Source organism: Heterodontus francisci, chromosome 35, assembly GCF_036365525.1.
Source record: "Heterodontus francisci isolate sHetFra1 chromosome 35, sHetFra1.hap1, whole genome shotgun sequence".
Taxonomy (NCBI): Eukaryota; Metazoa; Chordata; class Chondrichthyes; order Heterodontiformes; family Heterodontidae; genus Heterodontus; species Heterodontus francisci.
This window is the reverse complement of record NC_090405.1, coordinates 36,052,991-36,072,599: the sequence shown is the minus strand read 5'-3', so window position 1 is coordinate 36,072,599 and position 19,609 is coordinate 36,052,991. Positions and strand designations below refer to the sequence as shown.

General features: G+C 46.2%; 1 protein-coding gene across 3 annotated transcripts in view; it reads left to right on the top strand.

Moving 5' to 3' along the window:
- Nucleotides 1-8,211: 8,211 nt before the first annotated feature.
- gramd2aa (GRAM domain containing 2Aa) overlaps nt 8,212-19,609 on the top strand; it is a 56,108-nt gene continuing 44,710 nt past the window's right edge. For 2 of the 3 annotated variants that reach the window (XM_068015331.1, XM_068015332.1), the window contains exon 1: nt 8,216-8,331. In XM_068015331.1, the coding sequence (XP_067871432.1) occupies nt 8,291-8,331 (41 nt within the window). In that variant the 5' untranslated portion in view covers nt 8,216-8,290. Of the gene's footprint in view, nt 8,332-19,609 lie in introns of all 3 variants that reach the window. The other variant, XM_068015330.1, reaches the window with a different exon arrangement.

Here is a 19,609-nt window from a genome sequence, read left to right as displayed (position 1 = left end):
AGATCAGTAGATTTTTGCTGGACAAGGGTATAAAAGGATATGGAATCAAGGCTGGAGGGAAGTATTAAGATTCAGATCAGCCATGGTCACATTGAATGGCAGAACTGGTTTGAAGGGCTGAATGGCCTCCTCCTAACAGCTGATTTGTACTATATTTGGATTTTAAATGAAGCTCCTGTGAAGGCATCATTTTAAGTTCCAGTGCAATGCAAGTCAACAGTTGATGTTGCAGCCAGTGAAATTCCCTTACACCGTGTGAGCAGTGCAGGTTTTCTGCTGTTGGGATAGTGGGGAGGGGGGGGTGGTGGTTCCCTTAAAACTGTGCTCTTCACTGCCTTTTCTTGCCACTAGCTTTGGAAATTACTTTCGGTGCTCCACTCTCATTGGATTTCATGGGCAAAACAAAAGAGCGGAGTGTCTAATGACACCACTGTGCCAGCCAGTGGGTTAGAGGAGGGATGAGACTGAGGTCTGGATTCACAGCAAGAGGCCTATTTACTCAGCAAACAGGATCTGTTCAAACAGCGCACTAAGGAGTCTATTTAAAAACTCTTTACCCGCTATGGCAGGTAGAACTCATGACCAGAACAGCAGCAACTGCTCCCGATAAAAGCAGGGAGATTTCTCCAGTAAAATGCAGTGAGTTACACACAAATTAAGTGCATCAAATCAATCCCAGTCCCTTACAGCAGTGCGGATTCCAGGTGTGATTGACGGAGGAATTAGCCAATCTATATTCTGGAAATAGTACTGGGAATAATGGAGTGTCATGGTCCTGTAGTTTTTTTTCCAGGAATATGCGGTTTGCCTTTAAGGCTTGCAAAGGATCAGTATAGCTTTAAGAATCAGCAAGATTCAGGAGTTATAGGAAGGTGCATTTTCATTGCATAAGAAACAGCCATTTGGAGACTGCGATTCAAAGGGTGCATTCTCGTTACCATAGATACAGCCACTGGGAGTGAGTATCAAGCAATACATTTGTTACAATTCAATTTTGAACTGGCTTTTTAGTTGAAGACAGTTTTTTCCAATAGAACACAGACACAGAGGACACACAGACAGACAGCTGTGGCATTTAGCACCTGAAAAAAGAGCTCTCAACCATTTAAACTGAAGGAATAGGATGTTAGTCTGTTTATTATTGTCTCTCAAAATTCAAAAAAAAAGTCAAGCCAAAACAGAGATCTCCGATAATTTGAACTGAAGGAAAGGAAGTTAGACCATGACAATCTATTATCCCTCAAAAACTCTAAAGTCAGATTGATTCTATTGAAAGTGTTTGCAAGTCATTAATTGTTGAAATTCGCTGGAGAAGGAAAGCATCACCTACTGCTGGAGTTAGACTATGGACTGTTCTACTGTGGAAGATACTTTTTTCAGCATCGGACAACTGTGAGGTCTTCAAGCAACATTCTGTGAGGACTTCAAGCAATATTGGACTGTAAATTTGCAAGGACTCTAATTTTTTTCTATTTTAAATGTTGTTTATATCTTCATAGTGTTAATTCTTCTAATTAAAGAGTTAATTTGTTGATTTAAAGGCACCTGGTTTGGTTAGCCTCATTCGGGGGGTTAATAGATGGTATAATTTGGCTGGGTCTTTCTTTAATTTGGAAAGTTTTAAATTATATGTTAGGCGATCTGTGTAGCGACGGGATTGATTTAACAATGCGTTTCTCCCAACCCAATCAGAATCATATATTTTGATTGGGGGCTTTGGCTGGAGCAGTCAGTCGTGACAGGAGTTACTATATCCCACCAATAAAGAGGGGACACCAGCTGGCATTAGGTGCAGACAGTTGCACCCATTGTGGAATCAATTGTATCTGCAGCTACCCCAGCATTAACAGACTTAAAACCTCCCCAAAGAATCCTTTTATTACTAATTAGACATTGGAATGTAAGAATCTGTGCTGTGTAATTTTCCAAAGACCTGCTGCTCAATGGAAGAGCCACATTGGGAATTGCCCATGTAAAAGGGTGGGAGCTCATCAAGCCAGTGCTTCACACATTACATACTGAAGCTGCAGACGGGAAAGAAGGTGTTCTGCTAAATCCTGTCTTGACAGCCTTCAAGTGGAATGAATACGTTAGTCACGGAATAAATCCTGTCCGGACAGTGTTTGGGTGGTTCTGTACCATGAAGATATCTGCTTGTGTCTAATCCTTGCTGTTTGGAAAACTGAAGAAGGTTTTGCCTGAAGCAGTATTGCACAGTTCATTCTCTGCTGACATTGGAGTAAAATCATTGCTGTTCACAGCTGCCCTGTTGCTAAAGAATGTCTCGCTCTGTGTCGGCTTGATCAGGCACATCAATAGTTAGGGTGGAGAAGTGAGGGTTGTTCTCCTTGGAGCAAAGGAGATTGAGGGAAGATTTGATAGAGGTGTACAAGATTATGACAAGTTTAGCTAAGTCAGACAAAGAAAAGCTGTTCCCATGAGCTGTTGGTACAGGGATTAGGGGGACACAGATTTAAGGCTTTGGGGACGAGATGCAGGGGGGATGTGAGGAAGAACTTTTTTACACAGCGAGTGGTAATGGCCTGGAACTCTCTGCCTACGAGGGTGGTGGAAGCGGAATGATTTCAAAAAGAAATTGGATGGGAACTGGAGAGAAATAAACTTGCAGGGCTACGGGATCGAGTGGGGCAATGGAACTGACTGGATGGCTCCACAGAGAGCTGGCATAGACTCGATGGGCCAAATGGCCTCTTTCTGTGCTGTAATGCCTCTATAGTGTCAGCGAATGGCCGGGATACAACGTGGCACTGAGACAAGGGCCAGGGAAAGAGGAATGAGATGATCGGAAGCTGTGAAAACTCTCACTTTGACAGTGTGATGGAGGCAGTGTGATAGGTCATAGCCTATCAAAGGCTCTTCAGGGCTAATTGTTTGAGCTTATCGTAGAACCATAAAATGAAACAGCACAGAAGGATACCATTTGGCCTATCGTGCCGCTGTCTGCCCATCGTGACTTAGTTCTGGCCGTTAGGTGAACAGTCTGCAGAACAAGTTAACTGATCTGCTCTGAAGACAGAGCAGTTGATTTTTGTGACTTGATTTGCATTCACTAAGGCTTCATTAAAGTGTGTTTTGCTGTAAAGTGTGATGTCGGTCTGTGGAAATTAGATCCCTTTGAGAATATGAACACTGAAGCCACTTGGGGATCAGTACCTTTATTGATCAGTTGGTTGGGTCACTGCATTTTGATGGCACACTTGGCACATGAGGAGATGTTAAACTGAAGCCTCATGTGCCTTCTTGGTTGACATAAAAAATCTCGGCACTATTTCCATGAAGAGCAGAGGAATTCTTTCCCCGTGTCCTGAATAATATTTATCCCTTAACTAACATCACTAAAAAAAACAGATTATCTGGTTATTATCTCATTGCTGTCTGTGGGAGCTTGCTGTACAGAAATTGCCTTCCGAGTTTCCTACATTACAACAGTGACTGCTCTTCAAAAGTACTTCATTGGCTGTAAAGTACTTTGGGAGGTCCTGAGGTTGTGAAAGGTGCTATATAGATGAAAGTCTTTCTTGCTTTAGATTGCAGAAATCTTGTGAACAAATATCAATATCTAATCCACAGAGATGTGACTATGTCATTCCTGATGATAATTGGCTAGGATGTTGGAAACTCGGGGGCAGACGTTACGCTGTTGTGCATCGGAGGGGAACATTTATTCCCTGCGTGTAAACCACAAGAGAAAGAAGGCAAAGACTCACATGCTGAACCTCCATGTCCTTTTATCTTCCTTCAGGGTGACGGCGGCTTTAGCTGAGGGGAGGCGGAGTGCCTGCTAAAGGGGTAGGCATGTGAATGAGGTGGGCGGGGGTGCTCCCAACCCTGGCACATTTTGTCTTGCACCAGATTCGTGCCCAGGTCCAGGGAGGGAGGGGGAGACCATCGGTCCTATACTTTCTCACGTCAGGCTTTTGATGTTCCATCTGAGATTAGGTCAGCTTGAAGCTAAGGACTTCAAAGGAACTTAATTAAAACAATCGCCAATTCATGCTGGTATCATAACTGCTCATGGCTGGGTTGTCAATGGATGAACAGAGCATCTCATTAAACGTCCAGGTTCTGCCACTGATTTAAGTTCGCAGGAGGGGAGGGGTTACAATTGGTCCAGTACCTTTGACCTGGGTTCCCAAATCAGGTCAGTAACGTTGCTATTCCCAATGACCCCTTCTGGAAATACATAGATCTGGACGTTGAGTGAGAACAAGATCGAGCTTGTGTGAGATGCCCCGTCCCCACCCCCTGCACTTGGGTATCTTGCTCACGTTTACTGTTGAGGCTCATCCATACATCCAGACTTAGATCAACTGTAGGTGGCACAGAATAGCCATGGATCAGAATCCCTGCAAAGGCTCCTTACCAGCAGGGGCGGCTGCTGGAAGGGAAAAGATTTGATGAGAAAAGTAAAACAAAAACAGGATTAAAAACAATTACAATTACTGAAGGGTCAAATGTCACAAAATGCTGTCATTTTAAAACATGGAACCTTGATGGAATGTTGGTGTATTTACGAAACAGCTTTCACAACCTCAAGACATCCTGAGGCATTTTACAGCCAATGACGTACTTTTCTTCTAAAGTGTAATCATTGTTGTAATGTGGGAAGTGTGGCAGCCAATTTTCACACAGCAAGATCCCACAGACCACAACGTGATAATGACCAGAAAGTTCCTTCTGACAATATTGTAGAATTCTAGAATTTCGAACTGCAAAGGGAGGACTGAGGATATTCTGTGCTTTAATGATGCAATGCGGAAGTGAGGGGGGAGATATTCCTCTTCACTTTGCTTGGGCAGTGCTCAGATCCCAAGAGCACTGAGTTAGAAATGGGGCCCGAGATTAGAATTAGAATTAGAATTAGATCTGTTAGATCAAGTCTTCACCCCGTAACCCGAACCCAGGATCTTCTGGGGGTTCCACCAGCGGGCATAACTGGACTGGCAGAGTCTTCGTCTGCCTCTGGGGCACACGAACAGGAGGGCACTCCAACACTGGCAGTGAGGTTTGAGCCAAGACCCTCTGTCGGAGTTCCAGCCTGAGATGGAAAAGTGCAATTGGTCAATTCAGTCACTCTCCCAGAATGACAATCAGGCTCCAATACCAATGGTCAGATCAGCAGCAGGCCTTGCCAGGGGACTGGGTCACACCAGGTAGTGAGGGGGCAGGGGAATGGTGGGAAATGTAAGTGGCCTGGGTCGAAAAATTAAGATTTCACTCCTTCCGTAGCAGGTGGAGCTTAACCTCCAATGCACCAGGTGTGTCTCCATGAACGTACATTTATACAGCAAGTTTCAGATCCCCAGAAGGTCACAAATCCACTGTTGTTACGTAGGCAAATGCGGCAGCCAATTTGTGCACAGCAAGCTCCCACAAACAGCAGATGAGGTGAATGACCAGATATGCTGTTTTTGCTGATGTTGTTTAAGGAATGTTGACTACGGCTATGGCAATGGGCAATGATGGCAATTCTGACAAAGCAGCACTCCTGCAGTACTGCGCTAGTGTCAGATTATATACTGTTAAATCCCAATTTGCCCAATGGGCGGATGCCCTTTCACTCATGGAGGTAAGAGATAGGAACATGGGAAGAGGAAGAGGCCATTCAGCTCCTCAAGCCTGTTCCACCATTCAATTAGATCAAGGCTGATTTGCATCCTAACTCCATCTACCCACCTGGATTCCATAATCCTTAATATGTTTCCCTAACAAAAATCTTTCTATCTCAGTTTTAAAATTTTCAATTGTCCCCCAGTCTCGGAACAGTCTTTCGGAGGAAGAACGTTCCAGATTTCCCACTACTCTTTGTGTGAAGATATGATTTCACCAGTGAACTGGCTCTAATTTTAAGATTATTCCCCCTTATTCTCGACTCCCCCCTCCACCCCCCTTCAAAGCAGAGAAAATAATTTCTATCCTCCCCCACAGAATCACAGAATCGTTACAGTGCAGAAGGAGGCCATTCGGCCCATCGTTTCTGCACGCTCCGAAATAGCAATTCACTCGGTTCCATTCCCCTGCTTTCTCCCCATTGCCCTGCACATTCTTCCTTTTCGTATAACTGCCTAATCCCGATCAAATCCTATAAACAGCTTAAACCTCTCAATTAGATCATCCCTTAAGCTTCGAAAATCAATGGAATAAGAGCCTACTCTGTGCAACCTGCCCTCATAATCTCACCCTTTTAGTCCTGGTTTCATGCCGAAAAGATCAGACACAGAACTAAGTGTGAATCCTGGTTCAGAAGCACCTGGAACTGAAGCAAAGTGAAACTCAGCGCAACAAATGACGAGAGCAAAGAGAGTGAAGGAAACAACGGAATACCGAAACCAAACAAGCACCTTAAGTGTACTCCAGGGTAAAGATTGAGTTTCAAAAAAGCAATAGATTAGATTGTCACGTTTTTACCCCTGCGGCTTACATTTCTGTAATATCTAGACTGAAGGGATGAAAGTTTCTCTTTTTACCAGCTGTAAGGGTCCTATGTGAAATATTAGTTCATTTTTTAACTCTGATTCTCACTCGAAAAGCAAAAAAATTCCTTTATTTGGCACAAAGTGGGCTAAATTAACATTCTCATTCAGAAAGGCCTATAAGGACAGTGTAGGAAATGGAAAGTGTCACTCTGGTGTTGCAAGGAATGCTTTTTTGGAGTTGCTGAGGAGAGGGGCAGCATTATCATGTTATATCTGACCCGGGCCTATTGAGGAAAATTCAACACTCCCATGGTTGAACAGAATTTGAAAGGAGCGTGGGTCAGAGACAGAGACCCTTATGTCTGAGTCGCACCATCTCTGAGAGCAACTCAATGCTGGGAGTGTGGGAGGACTGAATTTACCCAACTCAGCTGGGTGATACTGTGCGGATAACTGTCTTCGATAGGGATCACCTGACCAAAGAACTGATGTTTCAAGGAACTGGGTAGCCAGTCAGGTAGCTGATAGAAGAGAGTCCACTAAACCAGTAGAACAGGAAAGGGTGTAGAACAGGAAAGAATTCGGAACAACTTATTCAGGAGATCAGACTTTGGCAAGCCTCCAGTTTCAGGCAGCATCCCAGTAACAAATCCTTTGTCTTTCGGAAGAGAAGGTGATGGGGGCGGGGGGAAGGAAGATTTTCCACTATTAGCCTAATTGATGAAATGTCACAGCTGTGTATCACTGGGTAAATGAAATGGAGCTGTCACCATTGATTTCCAGGCTCATGAGAAAACCACATGGAGAGTTAAAACATTTCCCGTTACTGGAGTATAACAGAGAGCTGCTCGGTCATGGCAAGTGTGATGATTCTGAGGCATTAAATGTCCCTGTGGTGACATCTCAGTGTAACAGAGCAGCTGAGTGCTGGCTGTGCTACAGTGCAAAGGCATCAACATCCACCCTGAAATATATCAGGGTATCCAAAGCTACCCAGTACTGACTGGGTGCCAGTGGCAACATCACCAACGTGGCAGCGGAACAGGTCAGCTGCTGTTGAAAAGCTGTACAAAAAAAAATGCAGTGTTGCAGTACAGTTTTAAAAGAACAGGTCCCGCTGTCAGAACCCTTTTAAAAGAGAAGGCAGTAAACCTCAGCACCCTTTCGAAATAGGGGTCCCGCTATCAGGAGCCTTTTTCATTCATCCTCCAATTCTCCCTTTGATTATTCTGCGGTTGCTCTTAACCCCTGAGTGTCGAGTCTCCGGATGGCACTGCCATGGGCAGCTGCAAGTGGGTGGGCAGGTTCCTGTTTGATTTCCCCTGCTGCTTAGCTTAGTACCACTGAGCCAGTTATAGCTTTCACACTGGGTCCCTAGTCAATATTGACTGTAATTGTACTCAAGATCTTCCTGTGATTTGCTTTCCCTGCTTGGTTCAGCCCTCTAGGACACCCTCTAAGCAAGAAGTCCTCTGCTGGGACCTGCTTGCTCAAACATTGTTATAATTTGCCTATGCTTTTTCATTAACTTTAAAAGTATTTCCCCATGACTAGGGTTTGAAATCTGCTACAAAAGCCTTTTCAAAATCTTTGTCCAGGGGTGTTGCATTCTGCCTGCTTCACCCAGTTGCTCCAGAGAGAGATGGCACACAGGTATTTTGTGCTGAGCTATTATTTTGCAGTCTGTGGTATTTGTGTGGGAGGTCCTTTTAGCTGATTGAAATGTGTGTGAATAATCTGTCTAACCACGCCCTCCTTCAGATCCGATTTCCTAAATCTTCCCCCAGCTCTGTTGACATATCACTCTGTGGTCATACTGACTGGCTGCGTGCGTTCAAGGAGCAGAGTGTGGGATGACTACACTGAAAAATAGAGACAGGCTGAACAGCCACAGGTGAGTGACAGCTGCAGTCTTACTGTGTCTTTGTGATCGCTGGTGCCACACTGTGTTGCTGGGGTGTCAGTAAACTGGACTATTCACCACAGTTTATATCGTGCCTTCGGTAGGCGGCTTGTGCAAGCTTACAGCTGAGAGCTGGAATTGGCCTCTTAAGCTGCATTAGAAAGATCTTTTGAAATAAACTGAAATCTTACAGGCCTCCCTGCTGATGTGTGGTCTATTTTCGGTCGGTCAACTGTTTTGACTGTTTCAGCTGCTCTGGCAGAATAGTTTCCTTTGTGTGTGTGTGTGTGTGTAACTGTGCTGGGGCCCCGTCTTCACTGTTTCAATTCCGGCGAGCTGCTCAAAGCTGAAACTAGCTGAACATTTAACACTGTAATTGCCGGCAGAGGGCCTCTGGTGAAACTGCATTCCGGAGCTGTCCCTGCTCCAGAGAGGAGGATCTGCTCAGCAACAACTGACCACAAAGTGCCTCCCTAAAATTCACCCACCACATCTCTCTTTGCAAACAGGACACAATAGACCGTTCTGTCAACCAGGAGTGGCTGTGTAGTCTAGGATCATGTGATGAGGTATAACATGAGGTAGAAACAAAGAAAACACTGACCTAAATTAGCCTCAGTAGCAGCTAATAAAGCGAATCACGCTATAGATAATTGACTTTGGAATATGTCATCCAGGGACAATACTTGACAATGGCCAGGTGAGACTGACAGTTCTCAGACTGACAAGAGCCAAAAAATAGCCTGAAATGCAACCTGGCAGAACGGTGAGCTTGCTCTGTAACAGAGGTCGTATTGCTGGGTTGGAACAGAGGTGGGGAGAGAGGAAAGGGAAGCGGGGTGGGGGGGGCGGTGGAATTTGAACCCCGTAAACGGGTGGCCCGGAGTTGGGGCAGATGTTATAAATTTCAAAAAATCTGAGAGCCAATCCCAACTTGGCCCACTTTTCTGGGTTTAATGGAGCCACGCCAGAGGTCAGACAATTTAAATACTTCAATAAGGCTGGCAGCCTCTGGTTTAACCTGTTTTACCAGTTGAACTGGAGTCGGACAGCTGTCTGAGGCTTTAGAAAGCCCAGTAGCTAAAGGGAGGCAAATAAGCAGGGAGAAGCTAAGTGTTTTTCTAGCACTGCTTGTGGGCCCGGAGGAGCAGGAGCAATTCCCCCACCCCCAGTCCCAACCTTCCCCACCCTCTATGGATGTTCCTCCCACCCCATACAAAGGCCTCTGGGGTTGAAGATCGGACGCTGCCCTCTCCCCCCCCCCCCCCCCCCCCCCACACAGGGTCAGGGATCAGAAACTCTTCCCTCCTCACCCCCCCCACCCCCCCCCCTCCCCCCATGCCCCTGTCAATATCAAGATTGAATTGCTGGTCTGTATAACTGAGGCCAAGCAAGTTTGGAATGAAGACTGAAAGGGCTGAGTGATGTTCTGTATTTGGAGACTGGTTGCTAGTTAGTAACTGTAGCTCGATGTAGAAATTAAATACTACTAAACAAGCAGTGTGAGAGGGCCATTTACTGATGTAGCAACCGTCTGGCATGAAAGAACCGTAAGCTCCAGAATAAATATAACTGAGATTACAATAAACCAGCCCAGGACAATTATATTTAACTGTATAATTATACTTAACATGACTTATTATACTTAACTTATACTTAACTATATTTAACTATAGTTCGGTTCCCTTTCCTGACCATCTGGATCACTCTGGCCCTGTTCTGCTGTCTCATTGGTCACCCAAAAGCTTCAGGCCTGTCCTGAGCTATCCTGGACCTGCAGCGTCCTGTGTTTCCTATTGCCTGCTACACTGCCCTGAGCTTTGTTACTTCTGGCCTATTGTCCAGTCCCTCTGGAGTACTGCTGGGAGTTGAGGGCAATGTTGAGGGTACAGTGCCGATTGATCAGAGTGATGCAAGGGCTTAAAGGGTTAAAATAGTAAATTGACAGAAGTTGAAGGGGTGTTCTAAATGATGTGTTTAAAACGACTAAAGGATTCAATAGGGAACAGAGAAACTGTTTCCTTTTGCGATTGGGAGAATCCAGACAAGTCGGCCAAAATTACAGCTGACCAGGGATTAAATCAGCAACCACTTTTTCACACAAAGGGGAGAGAAAATCTGGAATTCTGTCCCCCATGGGGCTGTGGCTGCTCGGGGGCCATAGAAATGCTCACGACTGCTATTACCAGATTTTTATTAAGTAAGAGTAAACTTGAGGTCTGCCAAAACTCTGCTGCCCGTGTCTTAACTCATTCCAAGTCCTGTTCGCCTAGCACACCTGTACTCTCTGATCTGCATTGGGACCCGGTCAAGCAACATCTTGATTTTAAAAATTCTCATCCTTGTTTTCAACTGCCTCCATGGCCTCGCACCTCCCTATCCCTGTAATCTCCTCCAGCCCCACAACCCTCCGAGATATCTGTGCTCCTCTAATTCTGGCCTCTTAAGCATCCCTGATTTTAATCGCTTCACTGTTGGTGGCCGTGCCTTTAGTTGTCTAGGCCCCAAGCTCTGGAATACCCTTCCTACACCTCTGCGCCTCTCCACCTCTCTCTCTTCCTTTAAGACACTCCTTAAAACCTACTTCTGACCAAGCTTTTGGTCATCTGACCTAATATCTCCTTATGAACCTTTATAAAGCCCTGGGTAGGCCCCAGCTCAAGTATAGCATCCAGTTCTGGTCACCACACTTTAGGAAGGTTGAGAGGGTGCAGAGGAGATTTACCAGAATGGTTCCGGGGATGCGGGATTTTAGTTACAAGGTTAGGTTGGAAAAGCTGGGGTTGTTCTCTTTGGAGCAAAGGAGATTGAGGAGAGATTTGATAAGAGATGTACAAGATTATAACAGACATAGGTAAGTGAGACATGGAAAAACTGTTCCTATGGGATTAGCATCCTTGAAAGTAGAAAAATCACCAGGTCCAGTTTAAATGTATCCTAGGCTGTTAAAAGAAGCAAGACAGGAAATAGCAGAGGGTCTGACCATCATTTTCCAGTCCTCACTGGAGAATTGGAGAATTGCTAATATTGTAGACTGGGTGACCGCTTTGCGGAACATCTCCGCTCAGTCCGCAAGCAGGACCCTGAGCTTCCGGTTGCTTGCCATTTCAACACTCCCCCCTGCTCTCATGCTCACATCTCTGTCCTGGGATTGCTGCAGTGTTCCAGTGAACATCAACGCAAGCTCGAGGAACAGCATCTCATCTACCGATTAGGCACACTACAGCCTGCCGGACTGAACATTGAGTTCAATAATTTCAGAGCATGACAGCCCCCCATTTTACTTTCATTTTTAGTTATTTTTTCTTCCTTTTTTTTTACATTCTTTTTTACATTTTTTACAATCTTTTTTTGCATTTATTTCATTTCATCTTAGTTTGTTCAGTTTGCTTACCCACTGTTTTTTTTCAGGTTTGCACTTGCTGCTGTTCAATATTCAGTGTATTTACACCTAATCTGTACTAATGCTTTGTCTTTCAACACACCATTAACATATTGTTTGCCTTTGCTCCGTGACCTTTTGGTCAGCTATGTGGCCTGGTCCAATCTGCACCTTCTCCTTTGTTATCTCTTGCCCCACCCCCACCTCACTTGCTTATAATCTGTGACTTTTCTAATATTTGTCAGTTCCGAAGAAGGGTCACTGACCCGAAACGTTAACTCTGCTTCTCTTTCCACAGATGCTGCCAGACCTGCTGAGTGATTCCAGCAATTCTTGTTTTTGTTGCTAATATTGTACCTCTGTTTAAAAAGGGAGCAAAGGATAGACTGAATAATTACAGGCCAGTTAGTCTAACCTCAGTAGTGGGCCAATTATTGGAATCTATTCTGTGAGACAGGATAAACTGCCACTTAGAAAGGCACAGTTTAATCAAGGATAGTCAGCATGGATTTGTTAAACTTGATGGAATTTTTTGAAGTAACAAGGAGGATAGATAAGGGTAGTGCATTTGATGTGGTCTACATGGATTTTAGCAAGGCTTTTGACAAGGTCCCAAATGGCAGACTGGTTGAAAAAATAAAATCCAAGGGATCCAGGGAAATGCAGCAAGGTGGATACAAAATTGGCTTAGTGACAGGAAACAAAGGGTAATTGTTGACGGCTGTTTTAGAGACTGGAGGGCTGTTTCCAGTGGCGTTCTGCAGGGCTCAGTACTGGGTCCCCTGCTTTTTGTGGTGTATATTAATGATTTGGATGTAAATGTAGGGGGCATGATCAAGAAGTTTGCGGATGACACTGTGTGGTAGATAGCAAGGAGAATAGCTGTAGGCTGCAGGAAGATATTGATGGTCTGGTCAGATGGGCAGAAAAGTGGCAAATGGAATTCAACTTGGAGAATTGTGTGGTGATGCATTTGGGGAGGTCAAACAAGGCAAAGGAATACACGATTAATGGGAAAATACTGAGAAGTGTAGAGGAAGTGAGGGACCTTGGAGTGAATGTCCACAGATCCCTGAAGGTAGCAGAACAGGTTGATAAGTTGGTTAAGAAGGCATATGGAATCCTTTCCTTTATTAGCTGAGGTATAGAATACAAGAGCAGGGAGGTTATGCTGGAACTGTATAAATCATTGGTTAGGCCACTTGAGTACTGTGTACAGTTCTGGTCACCTCATTATAGAAAGGATGTAATTGCACTAGAGAGGGTACAGAGGAGATTTATGAGGATGTTGCCCAGACTGAAAAAATGCAGCTATGAGGAAAGATTGGATAGACTGGGGTTGTTCTCCTTGGAACAGAGAAGGATAAGGGGAGATCTGATTGAAATGTACAAAATTTTGAGGGGCCTGGATAAAGTGGAGATGAAGGGTCTATTCACCTTAGCAGAGAGGTCAATGACGGGGGGGCATAGATTTAAAGTGATTGGTAGAAAAATTATAGGGGGATGAGGAAAAACTTTTTGGTGATGGTCTGGAACTCACTGCCTGAAAGGGTAGTTGAGGCAGAGACCCTCAACTCATTCAAAGGGAGTCTGGATATGCACCTCAAGTGCTGTAGTCTGCAGAGCTACAGACCAAATGCTGGAAGGTGGGATTAGAATAGGTGGATTGTTTTTTGGCCGGAACAGACACGATGGGCCAAGTGGCCTCTTTCTGTGCCTTAAACCTTCAATGATTCTATTAACTGATTGTACAAGGAGACTAGGGAACACAGATTGAAGGTTTTGGGTAAGAGATGCAGGGGGAACGTGAAGAAGCACTTTTTTACAGAGCGGGCCTGAACTTGCTGCCCATGAGGGTGGTGAAAGCGGAGACAATCAATGATTTCAAAAGGAAATTGGATGGCAACTTGAAGGAAATAACCTTGCAGGGCTACGGGGATTGAACGGGTGATTGGGACTGACTGGATTGCTCTGCAGAGAGCTGGTATGGACTCGATGGGCTGAATAGCCTCCTTCTGTGCTATAAATGACTCGATGACACTGTGTGGTTCAGTGTCATCATTTGTTTTATAAAGGTTCTGTGAAGTACCTTGGGACAATTTATTGTGTTAAAGGTGCTATATAAATATAAGTTTTTGTTGTGCTGGGCTTTAGGTTAATCCCAAGGATGTTATAAGGTGCTATATCAATGCAAATGCTCTCCTTCCTATAACTGTGTGATACCTGTACCAGAAGGTGTCAATCCTGTAATGTCCTCTGGGGTCACACCATGCCCTGGCATAGATGCCGCTTATAGTCTAAATAGAGTGCAGCTCATTGGCACTTTAAACAGCTGAAGAGCGTTCTGGGTGGAGTGCCCGAATTGGCTTCAGCACAGTGAATGGAACTTAACAGCCGAAGCTCGAGACATCTAAACATCAGCTGGACGTCGGAGAGGAGGGACTGAGAGGAAGTGAGATTCAGCAATGCACTGGGTTTTCCCACACAGTTTACTGGTCAGCTGTGTAAAACAAGCACTCCCTACCTGCTCTCAAATCCTCTCAGCCAGTCTGACGCAACATCAGAAGGTGGCAATGAGGAGCAGAACAGCCCTGCACAAAACTGACCAGTAAAATTAACGGAAAAGCTAAATGGTCATTGAAAAGAGCAATTTGGGTTTGATATCTGCATGGCTACAATGGGCAGTGATCAGTAAATGAACTAGGTAGCACCTTGGGACAATATTTATAAGTACTAAACAACTGCAAGTTGTTGATTGTAATTTTTGTACCTTCTTAGTTCTCTTTGATTGGTAGAATTAATTCCACTGGTTATCTGCTCATTTGTAAGTTCCAGCTCTGTTCAGTTGTGATTTGAAGCCATTTAGGGATACAATATTTGAGCCAGTGTGATTGTGATGCTTGCCATGCGTATATAAGACAATAGGTCCCCTGAAGCTTGATGGATATGTTACATGTATAAATATATAAACTCCTTAATCTCCTTTGGGATTGTTACAATAGGGTGTCAAGACCAAGTTTAGTCTTTAGCTGATTGCAAGATTAAAGGTCAATGGATAATTGAACCAGGGCGAGCAGACATAATTTAGCCATACATTCGGTCCTCATATCTCTGCAATATTTTGATATTATTTACAGTTGTAGTAAAACTTTGGGAAAAGCAGAATAGAATCGGTTGGACATATGGTTTTCTCTTGTACAGATGGAGGAGCTGGGAGACATAAGACTGAGACACTACAGTGCCACCACTGATAAGAGGTTGTAATTACACTGACAAGTTTACATTGGCAGTCGCCATTGTATGTAAAATTTTTAAGACCGCAATTGTTGACAACGCGATCGGTAGGTGGCGCTGTTTTGGCACATGCGCAAATACAGCATGTGCAACGAAAACGTCACAGCTTGCGACTGTAGCAGCTGCCAGGACTAAAGATGGCGCTGTTCAAAGAATCACAGAGATGAAACCTGACAATCACGTGGCAGAATACAATGGCCGAAGTGAGAGAGTGGCACGGGCCGGGAAGAGCAGCGCGGGGGCCGGGGAGAGCAGCGCGGGGGCCGGGGAGAGCAGCGCGGGGGCCGGGGAGATCAGCGCGGGGGCCGGGGAGAGCAGCGCGGGGGCCGGGGAGAGCAGCGCGGGGGCCGGGGAGATCAGCGCGGGGGCCGCGGAGATCAGCGCGGGGGCCGGGGAGATCAGCGCGGGGGCCGGGAAGAGCAGCGCGGGGGCCGGGGAGATCAGCGCGGGGGCCGGGGAGAGCAGCGCGGGGGCCGGGGAGATCAGCGCGGGGGCCGGGGAGATCAGCGCGGGGGCCGGGGAGAGCAGCGCGGGGGCCGGGGAGAGCAGCGCGGGGAGACCAGCGGAAGCGGTGCCGGGGGGCGAGGGGGGCGAAGGGAGAGGGAGGAGAAAGAGGGAGAGGGAGGGGTAAGGAAGGGGGGAGGGAGAGAGCTGGGGGGAGAGGGAGGAAGGGGAGAGCAGCGGAACGGAAGAGGAGCGCCTTTTTCTGTGCATGCGCCATAAACACAATAGCAAAAGACTTACTGGCCAGTCCCTGGACCCGGTGACACCAAGGTCTTCGTACACTCGCTCCCCGCGGCTCTCTACAGCCTCTCGCTTCCGGCCCTCTCCATTCAGCCATTCCCTCCAGCTGCGGATGCCCGATCCAGTTTCTTTCTCCCCTACCCAGTTGCTTTCTCTACTTCTCCACAGTACTTCAGGCATTGCAACTGTCTGGTCCCTGCATTTTGCATGCTCCCTCTCCCCACCCCTCCCCCTCTTCACCCACCCCTCCCTCTACCCCCCCACCATAGTTGAATATCTGAAGTGCAGTTGCAGAGTCGGGGAAATAGCATGCAAAACAAAACCTCAACAATTCTGGGTTTAATTATTGAAAAGTTTTATTAAGTTCATTAAGTATCCGAGGAACTTCTGTGCATGGATACATGAGTGTTGTGTCCAGCATTCCCGTTAGACAGACAGGCCGAGTCTCTGCTATGCACAGCTAAAGAGATTGTTCCTGGAGAGCCTTGTGGTGAATAAACGCATGGCTCTCTATTCCACTACTGTATTGTCCATGTGAAGAAGGCAAAGTCACAAGAGTCTGAGCTCAGTCTATTCTTGGTGAATGTTCCCCAAGCGCATCCCAATGTGCATTCCCAATTCATCCATAAATGCAATGTTCCTTTCCACATCGTGATGAGCTCCGCAGCATGATCTAGTTGCCTTCGTTGCTTGAATGCTGACCTTAAGTCTCAAGGATTGTTTTCTCAAGGGCATGTTTTACATGAAAAGAAATAAAGCAAATCAGAGTCAGAGCTTGCCTCCCTCCATCCACTGAAATTACTGTTGTGCACACCTTTTTAAGTTCTGCAGTGAAGGCACCAATTGATAACGTCGCCAATGAATCACTTAGTACCCACCTCAGCTGTAGGAGTCAGGATGATGTTACTGCCCCTATCTCGTGATGGTTCAATGCTGCTCTCAGGGAAAACATGAATGATGTGAGGGTGCTGGAAAAGAAGCACATTTCTTTTGGGCTATGAACATAAAGCTGGCCATTTAGCCCAGCAGTTCCCTGCCAGTGGTTATGTTACTCGTGCGTCTTTCCATCCATTCCCATTTAATCCTGCCTACTACTATCACCAGTTGTGTTCACAGCAAGAGCATTCACATTTCTGCTACCACTGGACACGGCATGCTTGTTTCTTTTAGTGCTCAGTCTCTTCTTGCTGAATGTTCCCCAAGTGCTTGACCCCTTTGGACGCCCTCTCTGCTTGACAGGCAGCAACTGGCAATTGCGGAGTCTCACATGGCTCTGCATGGTTGTTTCAACGTCGGATGGGGAAACAGGTGGCTGTGTGTCCATGAGCACTGCCCTGATGGGTGTAGGAGCAGGTGACTGTGTGCCCATGAGCACTGCCCTGATGGGTGTAGGAGCAGGTAACTGTGTGTCCATGTGCACTGCCCTGATGGGTGTAGGAGCAGGTGACTGTGTAACTGAGCAGCAAGGAGATGGTCCCGCAGGTAGAGGAAGTGGAGATTTGAACAGGTAGGCATATGTATGGTCCATCAGATCATTAGGCCAGGGGGTGAGACGCTCAGGATCCAGGGTTTGTGACACGTGACTGATGTCCAGCACGTGGCCACCTCCATCCGAAGGTGCTTCCGGGCAATTGTTGGGCATAGTAAATGGCTCCATCTCATCAGCCAGTCCTTGCTGCCAGCGGAGAGTCTGTTGCCGCAGCCAGTCCAATCTCCTCATGAATGCTGCCGTTCCACTCTGCAGAATGGCCTGTTGTAGCTGGTACAATTGATCTGAAAGCAAGCGGTATTTTTCATTGTGGCTGAGGGGCCTTGGCTGTTCCTCTGTAATCACAATGGCAGCAGCCATGCCTGTCGTCGTTGGTGTCTGAGATGCACGCCAGCGACAATTGGGGGCGAGCCTGTCCAAAGGCAGACCCAGATGCCTCTGCACAACAACAGCATGTTTGCAGGGCAACAAAGTCTGAATGGAGAAGATGCAGCTGCAGGTAGCCTGGCCATCATGTATCTGCAGTGTGTACTGTTTGGCGCCAGAAATCACAGTCACTGTGCCTTCATCCTGCTACATGCGGTGGCCCAGACAATGGAAATGTTTTCAGAGCAACTCACAACAGGGGCTGGAGAACATGCGGTGGCCCAGACAATGGAAATGTTTTCAGAGCAACTTACAACAGGGACTGGAGAACATGCGGTGGCCCAGACAATGGAAATGTTTTCAGAGCAACTTACAACAGGGACTGGAGAACATGCGGTGGCCCAGACAATGGAAATGTTTTCAGAGCAACTCACAACAGGGGCTGGAGAACATGCGGTGGCCCAGACAATGGAAATGTTTTCAGAGCAACTCACAACAGGGACTGGAGAACATGCGGTGGCCCAGACAATGGAAATGTTTTCAGAGCAACTTACAACAGGGACTGGAGAACATGCGGTGGCCCAGACAATGGAAATGTTTTCAGAGCAACTTACAACAGGGACTGGAGAACATGCGGTGGCCCAGACAATGGAAATGTTTTCAGAGCAACTCACAACAGGGGCTGGAGAACATGCGGTGGCCCAGACAATGGAAATGTTTTCAGAGCAGCTTACAAAGGCAGAGCAACTTACCTTGGAACAATCTCCTGTGTCAAATAAAAATGAAGCAAGTCTCCAAAACAAATAAATAATTCAGATAAAATGCGAGAAAATGCCCGAGGAAACCTCCCCTCCTTCCACTTTCAAAAAGTTGCGCCGAAGCTTAGACGCATGCGCAGAGGCCAAACTGGCGCGTTGGCGAGGAAGACGAAATAACGCGATGACGTCAACTGCGCATGCGCACAACGGTCCTGGCAGGTCGCAGCGCATGCGCAGAGATGATGAGACTGTGTGCGCATGCGCGTACCGTGTCGGCTGCGCATGCGCGAAGCGGCCCTGGTAAGCCGGACCGCAGCGCATGCGCAGGGGGCATGAGACCGTCTGCGCATGTGCGCACCGCGGCGCATCCTGATGACGTGTCCGATGAAGTAGCGTTGTCATTAATTACTTTGAATTTTTAATGATTTATCATCTGTAGCTGAAACCCTCATTCATGCCTTTGTTACTTCTAGTTACCTGTACTATTCCAACACACTGCTGGCTGGTGCCCCACATTCTACCCTTTGTAAACTTGAGGTTATCGAAAACTTTGCTGCCTATGTCTTAACTCGCACCAAGTCCTGTTCACCCATTACTCCTATGCTCGCTGACCTACATTGGCTCCCTGTCAAATAATGTCTTGATTTTAAAATTCTCGTTCTTATTTCCAAATCCCCTCCTGTCATTGCAATCTCCTCCAGCCCCACAACCCTCTGAGATATCTGTGCTCATCTAATTCTGGCCTCTTAAGCATCCCTGATTTTAATCACTCCACGCCTTCAGTTGTCTATTCCCTCTCTACACCTCTCTCTCTACCTCACTTTCCTCCTTTTAAGGTACTCCTTAAAACCTACCTCTTTGAACTTTTGGTCACCTGACCTAATATCTCCTTAGGTGGCTCGGTGTCATATTTTGTTTTATGATGCTCTTGCGAAGCATCTTGGGATGTTTGATTACATTACAGGCGCTATAGAAATATAAATTGCTATTGACGTAGATGCTTTTATTGAAGTTGTGCTGTGATTTGTGACCTGGACGAGACATCAGATTATACTTTGATGACAACTCCCCAATAATTTACTACCTACAAAATATATTATGTGTATAGAATCATAGAATAATACAGCCCAGAAAGAGGCCATTTGGCCCATCATGCCTATGCCAGCTCTTTGAAAGAACTATCCAATTATTTCCATTCCCCTGCTCGTTCCCCACAGCCCTGCAGATTTTTCAATT